The sequence below is a fragment of the Coccinella septempunctata genome, chromosome 5, assembly GCF_907165205.1.
Source record: "Coccinella septempunctata chromosome 5, icCocSept1.1, whole genome shotgun sequence".
Taxonomy (NCBI): Eukaryota; Metazoa; Arthropoda; class Insecta; order Coleoptera; family Coccinellidae; genus Coccinella; species Coccinella septempunctata.
The window spans coordinates 11193103-11202971 of record NC_058193.1 but is presented as its reverse complement, the minus strand read 5'-3'; the positions used below and the strand labels follow the sequence as shown (position 1 = coordinate 11202971).

The 9869-nt window shown below is 32.1% G+C and overlaps 1 protein-coding gene and 1 long non-coding RNA gene across 2 annotated transcripts; one reads left to right on the top strand and one right to left on the bottom strand.

The window, feature by feature from the left end:
* Window positions 1-979: 979 nt before the first annotated feature.
* LOC123314457 lies at window positions 980-6635 on the bottom strand. The gene is made up of 9 exons (XM_044899761.1): window positions 6512-6635; window positions 6102-6262; window positions 5805-6041; window positions 5541-5689; window positions 5082-5481; window positions 4789-4930; window positions 4553-4677; window positions 4130-4461; window positions 980-1180 (listed from the first exon to the last, which is right to left on the bottom strand). The coding sequence occupies exons 1-9, from the start codon at window positions 6576-6578 to the stop codon at window positions 1066-1068; spliced, it is 1728 nt and encodes a 575-aa protein (XP_044755696.1). The 5' UTR covers window positions 6579-6635; the 3' UTR covers window positions 980-1065.
* A 77-nt stretch (window positions 6636-6712) lies between these two features.
* LOC123314459 lies at window positions 6713-6941 on the top strand. The gene is made up of 2 exons (XR_006537820.1): window positions 6713-6808; window positions 6871-6941. It is a non-coding gene; the product is annotated as an uncharacterized LOC123314459 (long non-coding RNA).
* Window positions 6942-9869: the final 2928 nt, after the last annotated feature.

Here is a 9869-nt window from a genome sequence, read left to right as displayed (position 1 = left end):
TATATTGCCATTATTTAATTCTTACAAATTGCTACAGTTTCGAGGAACGATTGTCCTCTTCTTCAGGCTAAAAAAAAACAAAACAATGAACATACAGACTTCATCGAGTGCGAAGGGAGGAGGCAACCTACCAACATATAATGAAATTAAGAAAAATAACGACATCAGCGGTATAACGAGAACAGATAGGGCATGACTCTACGCTAACCTAAAAAAACGGTGCAGAAGTCATATGTGCTATGGACGGCCACAGAAAATCCTATCAACAATAGTCACAGAATAAACTACAACTAAAGATTACAAAATACAGTTTCGTGAACAAGCCAATGGATGTGATCTCACTCAACAGCGTAGAGATCACAAACAAACAGTCACAGGATAAAAAAGAGAAACATATATTACACTGAGAAAAAAAAAGCATTGTGGCAATTGAAAAATTTAATAAATATAGCCTCAAGTAGCCAAGTTAATAGAACCAACTAAATAATTGTCATTGATCCGAAATAATTGAGACAATTAATTTTTTTAGTTGTATCAATTCAATTTTTTTTAATTATATGTATCATTCCATTACTTTGTTACAATTAATTTAGTTTAGTTGAATTTATCAAAACAGTTTGATTATGAGAACTTTTCTTAGTCTTGCATCAATCAATTCATTCAGTCAACACAATAAAATCCCTTATTTGCATCGAAGAACTCATTCAATTATCACAATAGAACCCAGTATTACCCCAATGCAATTTGTTGCGTTTTTTTCCCTTGCACCAAATAATTCATTGAATTATCGAAATAAAATTTTTTATTTGCACTGAACAACTCAATTAATTATTACTATAAAACCCAGTATTACCCCAATGCAATTCGTTGTGTTTGTGATAGAGTAAACAAAAAAATAAATTTATCAAAAATTTATTTATTTTTATATATATATATATATATATATCAAATGTTCATAAAACTTAAAACATCCTCCAAAAAATAACCTATAATATAATATACATATAGTAATATATGCTGTTTTCAACAAAAAAAATACATATGGTATAATAATGACTAGCTGTCTTAAACATAACATAATATTTGGTGTGAGAATGTATATAATTTGAAAGGTGAAAGTTTCGCAAACATACAGCAAAGGTGAAATTGATTAAACTTAAACCATCCTCCAAAAAACAACCTATAATATAACATAGATATAATATATGCTGTTTTCAACAACAACAAAAATACATATATGTATATGGTATATAATAATGACTAGCTGATGTCTTGAACATAACATAATATTTGGTAAAAGAATGTGTATAATTTGAAAGGTGAAAGTTTCGCAAACATGGAGCAAAGGTGAAATTGATTGAAATTATTCCACTTAAACTATCCTCCAAAAAAATAACCTATAATATAACATAATAACAATGATATATGCTGTTTTCAACAACAACAAAATACATATATATAGTATATAATAATGACTAGCTGTCTTAAGCATAACATAATATTTGGTATAAGAATGTATATAATTTGAAAGGTGAAATTTTCGCAAACATGGAGCAAAGGTGAAATTAATTGTAATTATTCCAAAATAATGTGACATATGAAATACCATTAATTTCGGAATGGTTGAGGTGAGAAACAAATTTAAGTGTTTCTAGCTTTACGACACTAATTTCTCTTGATATGGATATTCTGTAGGCATAAAAATGAGCGTTGAACTCTATAACATCAATTTTTTTGTTGACAAAGCATACATCCTTGTGCTCATTAACGAGAATAGCTTCAATTAGAGCTAATTCAGGAAACTTATTTTTTTTTCCAGTTAGAATAAGATCACCTACTCTATAAATTTTATTCGTTATTCTAATACTTTTTACTAATGTTACATTTTTTTTGAATTCATCAAAGAAAACTACATTTTTAAGAGCATTCAAATAAGCCTTATCAAAATTGCTAGTGTTGATATCATAAATGAATTTTCCTTTGTACTCAAATCCTTTACTCAATCCTTTCTTGCATAAAAATCTATTACAAAGTCGAAGCTGTTGCTTTACCGCTAAAGTATGTGTAATATTCACACGTGACGACACAATATTAGCATTAGCTTTAAACTCTCTATGTTTTGATTCATATCTATAAGTTGATAAATGTATTAGAGGTCCCTCATTTCGAAGGATGGTTGGATAATGTGTAACAATGTGATGTTTTGGCTTTAATTTCAAATTGAAAAGTTCCATGTAAAGTTCATGATGTTTTTTTATGAGCTGAGCTAAAAAAACTGGATCTGTTTGTTTGGTACAATCAGAAAGAACAATATCCAATATTTGTCTCAAAAGGAAATATAATTCCCAACAAGCATTACCAGGAAGAATTAGATCACCAAACATTACTCCAAAATACAAAATAAAAGTTTTCATTTCCGAATGTGACATTCTGATTTTTTTAGATGTCAAATTATTGCGAGTTATGAGTGGTGGCTTATTAGAATCATCCTTACCATAAGAAAAATGTTTGATACGATCATTCATAACATCAAAATCGAGTATTTTATCAGTAATGATTAACTTATATACATAATATCTCAATAATATCGAAAAGTCCTATGCCTTCAAAAATATCATGTGCTATATCAACACAAAAATTTTTAGTCACATGAAATGAAGAAATGGAATTGAAAATACAAGATTCCTTGATGCCTGTTTGAGAAACATTCCCTGTCAAATCCATGTTATAGTTTTCTACAGTTCGTATTTTGCTAAAATCCTCTTCAAGCAATATTTCCGATTCTTGTCGTGAACACTTACAAAACCTACAGAAATAATTGGCACGAAAACTTTCTACAAAGCCAGACAAAGTATTGAGAGCCAAATTATCTCCAATAATTAACGCAAGTTCAATGAAAACTCTTTTATTTGTGTTTCCTATTTGAATTTCAAACCCTTCTTTCGACAATTTTTGTAACTCTGATATTAATCTAGAAAAAATTTTGTCTGTTCCAAATTCCTTCAAATCGGAAGTATGGAAGAGCTGACACAAAAATATGTTTTCGAGATGGCTCTTGAAGAAGACTGGAATGCAAGGTATGGAATAATAAATACAACCCAACTTGTGAATACCACTATGGGATCCTAAGGGGTTTCCAGTCTCATAGTCATCATAGTATAGAAATAAAGGCAGCACTAATTCATTTTTTTCATGCAAATCTAGTTTCTCCCTCCAATATTTGGTTTGAACAATATTTTGTATATCAGCATCATTCAGTAAAGATTGTAAGTATTGCGTAACGACATGAAGAACGTCAGGAATTTGAAAAATTTTTTTTAAAACTTTAGAGATCGGTATGAACTGACTTGTGTTATTTTTACGAGTAATTTGATCATGAAATGTTTCTAAACGTTCTCCAACAATGATTTCCTCTGGAATAACAAAGTATCCTGATGCTTCCAGAGTCTTGAACCTGAGATGTTCTGAATCTAAATTTTCAAAAATATTATCCAACACATGGAAGAAGCTTGAAATTTCTTGTTTCAGATCAAATTTTGCCAAATAATTCTTGAAAATTGATAAAGGTTCCAAAAGCATTTCTTTCATAAGTCTGATGATAGTTTGAACATGTTTTCTGTTTAATGATTTGTCTGCATAAAGATTAGCAATGAAGAGTAGCACATTACGATCAATGGAATCCTTGAACAAATCAAAATGATATTCATTATGTGAATTGTTAGAGATATTTTCATCAGTTGGTGGAATAGTTTCGTTCTGTTCAATCTGTTGGGGATTGATATTTTCATTAATGCACTGAGTTTCATTTTTAACCAGATTCGAATCTGCAAGGTTTACTATATGTTTACTATTGACATGTTGTCTGAATGATTTGAGAGAAGAGAATATTCTGAAACAATCAATTTCACCACACCTTATCTGGCTATAATCATGACATCGATGCTCTAATTTCAAGTGGAGCATCAAAACCTTCAAACTACTGAGAGATATTCTGCAGAAACCACAAGTCAACATTTAGCAAATTAAGTCAAACTTTCACCTTTCAATTATATAACCTGATTTTTGAGATCAATTAAAACAGTCTTATTCAAAAAAAAAAGCAGTATCTATGTTCACAACTAGCACTTACATTAAATGATGTTTAATATCAGATAAGACACTAGATGTGCTTGAGTTTTTCTCCTTACAAGGAGTATCAAACACCAACTCCTGCACCAAGTTCCAAACGCTCTTTCCTTCTGGAGGATATTCAAGATTTAATGTCTGGTATAGTTTATAAAGAAGCTCTATGCAACGAGTACAATTCTGAACATCAATTTTGTATTTTTTGCCATAACAATGGATGAAGAATGTAATCTCCTCCAACACAACAACAGCATAAGCAAAGGGCTGTAAGGGAAGGTCACCCTTATCTAAAAACAATTTCCTTCTTTTAATCCGCTCCTCTAATTCTTCATCATCCTGAAAAACAAAAAAGCAAAGAAAACTGTAGCAGTCATGTCCAATATTCAAGCATAATGATATACAAGTATGAAGAAGTTTATATAGGTACCTTCACAACACAAAAAATGCTATCTTGCACCTCTGTTCTGGATGGCCTCCAGTGGAAGTTTTTTCCCTTAATATTAGATGGGGAAAACAAATAGGCCAGATGACTGAACGCTTGTGTCTGTGGATCTGTGAATATTGAAATACAAGTTGATTGTTTCATAAAATAGAATGATAAAATACAAGTCAATTTTAGGTAAAAAAAAAATCAATATCTGTATAGGAAAAAGTTAAACAAACCTAGTTCATGGGAGTTGAATTCCTTAGCTACCGCTATTCTTCTAATTTCTAACTCCCTTAAAATTGCTGGAAAAACCTTAGGCCACTGAGAATAAATGATATCCACTCTTCCTGGGTTATCCCTATTGAAATCAGTTTCGAGCTAAAAATAAGACAACTTGATTAATCTCAATATGAATGTAATATGTAATTGAAAATAAAATAATCGAATCAATTTCAAGATGAAAATAAGAGAATTTCTGTAATCAAAATATGAAAGTAAAATTTTATTGGTAATAAAATAAAATGCTCACCAAATTTAGAAAATAATCCTTATCTGAACATTTAATATCGTTGAACAGGGTTTGAATTTCACACTCAGAATAAATGGATTTTCTTATGTCAAATGTGGCTTCCCAATTTATCAACAAGTCATGGTAAGGTTCAGAATGCGTTTTCAGGAATACCAAGCACTGTTGTTCTTCAACTGTGAATGATTCAGACTCCACTTCTGGAGTTGATATTTTTTCTTTGTTTATCAACCTCAGTTGAGCTTTTATGTTGAGGTACCTATACCACAATTTTCCTCGGGCTGGTTGTTTCCTTAGACTGTCCCTTTTGGAACTGTATGGTATATAATATGTGTTTTTATCTTCTCCCACAAACAGTTCTTGTATAGACTCTGCAATTTCAATCAGCTTCTCGGTTTTCAATCTGTAAACAAAATTGAAACGTTAGCACAGAACACGAGAATATTATTTTTTAATACTAACTCCACTCTTTGCTTCGATCGAAGACATTCGTTAATTAACTCGTCTATTATCAAATTCACTAATTTCTGTCTAGAGTCATTGGTCAGTTTCTGTTTTTTCGCCAATAATATTCTACCTTCAGTAGAACTGCGCAATAAATCTTCCAAAGACTAGAAAGGAAAAAGAGAAAAAATGGTTTTGAAATATGAAATTTCTGACAGCTTTATAAAATCCAAGGTTTCAATAATCATGTTTGTTTAAGTAGAGTAATTAAACAATATATACCATGTAATTGATGAATAATGAGGAGCTCGGTCGCTTGGTTTTCGATTCTCTCATTATAGGTGTTAAATTAGGACAGGCGTTTTCATTAGATTGCTCCTCACTATTTAAAATAGCATCTAATTCTGGAATGAAACATCTGGAGTCATTGGATACATCACTTGAATAGTACGGAGTACCCAAGTCAGATATTGTGACTGTACGAGCAGTGGATGTTGAGTTTGAGGCTGTTTCTAATGACTGAAGAAATATTAGGATTTAGAAAATATTCCAGAATGCTGAAGATCATTATATACTCACATCAATTATAATATCTGATTTTAAAGCGTCTTCGATAACTTTTTTGTTCTTATATTGTTCATATTTTGAACGAAAAATGAGGAAACTTCCTTTTTTCGGAATAAGTTCCTTCATAGTTTGCTCATCGAGCAAATCGAAGGCAGTATCATCAATACCTTCATCTGTAAAAAAATCACTTTTGAAGAACTTCGATTACCACTCACTAATCAGAAGAAAATCCAATCATATAAAAGAAATAAAGAATCTTGAACTTCTACAAATAAAAAACCAAGTATATAGCTAATTAATGAAATATATCCCTTATCGTGAGATTTGATACAACACCGGAAAATATTTTGGACAAAAACCGCCAAAAACCATACCCATATGATACCCATGCACCTGTTAAAATAGATATACAGTGAACTTACCTTCAAATAATTGGATGAGGTATTCCAATCCCCAAGATTTCAAAATACTTTTGAATTTTTCACTCATTACCACTCACAGTTTGTCTATACACTTGCTTTTATATTTACACGTACCAAAGATAAACCTCTTTGCGTACCGCGTGCGTATCTGATTAAAATCTAGATTATTCTGGCGGGACTGGCGGGAGTATCAAGTGGACCGTTGCGTGCGAACAGGGGGGATGGTCTAATGAAACCGTTTATTTGGAGGAAATTTTTCGTTTCATTATTGTAACCATTGGTTTCATAGTACGAAAAGTAATACGTATTGTAGGAATGAACCTATTCGTTCTGAGTAAATGACCAAGTATATTTTTCAGGTTCTAATTACCACAACGAAACAGATGATTAGGCACTACTGCGTAAAGTTTTTTGCAATAATTAACTGATGGAAAAAAAATGGATGTCTTGACCGAACTATTCAAAATTTTAGGTTCAATGAAACATCTAATCGAACAGAAAAAACAATTTAATGGTCACAATGCGAAGCCTCTAAATAACAGACTTCAATTGAAATATTTTTTCTCAGTGTAGACACCACTGTTATGTTCGTCAACAACTATCCATTCTAAATTTTAATTTTATTGATGGGATGGCAATATGTATTACTTAAATTGTCTATGTCACTTCTAAAATTAACAGAATTATCAAACTTTTTTATACAAACCATCTCAGATATCATCCTCTTTCTATAGTCTCTTTCTCTATCTAAAATGCAAACGTTCTCTCAAAATCAAAATTATGACCTGTGGCAAGATGGTGTTCTACCAAGGCAGTTTTATTGTTGGATAGGTTCCTTATTGAACTTTTATGATTGGACAATCTTTAGGTGTTGTTTTGTGGTGCCTATGTAGCAGCCATCACAATTGTTACAATTTATTTTATATACCAAATTTGATTCTAGTGCTTTCGGCGTCTTAGACTTAAGTTTCGAAAAACAAATATTTCCCAAAGTATTCTTGGAATATGTGACAAACTTAAAATTATCTAGGTTTAAAATTGACATCAATCTGCTAGATAGACCAGGAATTAGTGGTATCTTCACATAATGAAAGTTGTCTCTAGTTTCATTAGGTTGATTTATATTGTCATTGATGCATTTGTTGACTAATCTTCTGGGGAAATTATTCTTAACTGATTCTGATCTGCTGTCAACACTCTCAAATTGTCTCTTCTAAAAACGGGATCACTTAATCTTGCAACCCTCCTAACTCTCTCTTTTATCACATTTGGTGCAAAGGATGTAGAGAATGAAAATTTATAGTCCGGTTTGTACTTGTGGGCTTTTTATATAAGTTAGTCCTAATTTGACCATCATTGGGATCTCTTATGAGTAGTACGTCCAGAAATGGTAAGGAGAATGAGTCTTCATCCTCGAGTTCACAAGTGAACTTCAAATGTGGGTCAATAGCATTGAAAACATCAAGAACACGGTTGATTGAACTCTTCATTATCACGGCAAAAACATCGTCCACATACGAGCACAAGATTAAAAGGTCTATACCAGATATTCTTACCACCTCACACAGAACATAATCCATCACCATATCTGCATATTTGGGTGAGCTGGGCGATCCCATTGAGCATCCTGAAACCTGTTCGTAGAATTGGTCCAAGAACATCACACAGCCACTACGGAAACTGACTTCACCAGTTCCAAAAAGTTATTGAGGTCCAACTGAGTAAAAGGCTGTATATTATCCCAGTTATCCAAGATAAGTTGCTCAACAAGAGGCTGTTTTATGTTCGTAAACAGACTTTCCGCATCAAACGAGACAAGACAATAGTCTTGTGGTACTGATATGTCTTTCAGTTTTTCTATAAGTTCTGCTGAATTTCTAATATCGTATGAAAAAGTTGGAGTCAACTGGTTGAGGATCTTTAGTTGTAGTTTATTCTGTGACTATTGTTGATAGGATTTTCTGTGGCCGTCATAGTACATATGACTTCTGCACCGTTTTTTAGGTTAGAGTAGAGTCATGCCCTATCTGTTCTCGTTATACCGCTGATGTCGTTATTTTTCTTAATTTCATTATATGTAGGTTGGTTGGCTCCTCCCTTTCGCACTCGATGAATTCTGTATGTTCATTGTTTTTTTTTTTTAGCCTGAAGAAGAGGACAATCGTTCCTCGAAACTGTAGCAATTTGTAAGAATTGAATAATAAATATATTGCCACGATACCGACTCAATTTCTGCTGATTCTTGTTTTTTGGCAACTAAAGGTATTTCATTGACTACTCATAGTGTAACAAATTTCTCTCCAAGATATTCACTGAGGCGTGTTCAATCACATATAATTCTATTGCCTCTATGTACTAAATCTGATTTAGCTATACCTAGATAGAGAATTAGCGTATCAAAATTCTAAAAGAAGTCATAATAGGAATGAGTAGCGGATTGATAAGAACAGGAAAAGTGTAGAACTTAATATCGGTGATGAGGTGTATGAAGAATTAGGAAATAGAGGTAAATTAGATATATTACATTATGTCTAATGTAATATATACAGTAGATTTAGGTCGTAGAAATAAGTCAGAGTATGTACATATCAATAAATTAGCTCCTTACTCCCGACCCTGAAGGGGGGGAGATGTAAAATGATAATTGTTTTGCAATTATGTTTTGTGATTGAATTGATATTTTTTGGAGTAACAAATAATTTGGTTTTCCAGTAATATTCCGTATGTTCACCTTTTGAGGAAGAGGGGAGATAAAAAATGCAGATAAAATAACTTCCACGTCTTTTCAAGTTATAAATTTTTATTGACAATGAATGTCACTTCAACTTCAAACTCAAATAAATAGCGATCTAAATACCACATTCTAACACTCCCCCTGGATCGTTGATCCCCATATTTTTCAAATGGTTTTTCATCAAAATCAAAGGTATAGTCTTCGTCAATAGATCAGCGACGTTTGACTTAGATTCAGTAGACTTCAGATGAAATATTTTATTTTCTATCAGGTCTCTTACGTAGAACATCCTCAGATCTATATGTTTGGATTTCTCCGAAGTTGCCAGTTTTATTGCTCCTTGATTATCAATATTCATGTGACATCTTCAAAATATTCAGTTTGAGAAATTTCCTCAACCAACTTCTGCAAAAACACAAACTCTTTGGCTGGCTTCATTTAGTGCAACAAATTCTGACTCTACGGTGCTTAATGCTACTTAATGCTGCTTTCGACTGGTCCAGCTCACAGCTCCTCCTGCTAATATGAAAACATATCCACTATATGATTTCCTGTCCACTTCGTTCGCACACAGTCTGCATCACAAAAAACTTCAATTTTCTTTCCAGTCTTACAATACTCTAA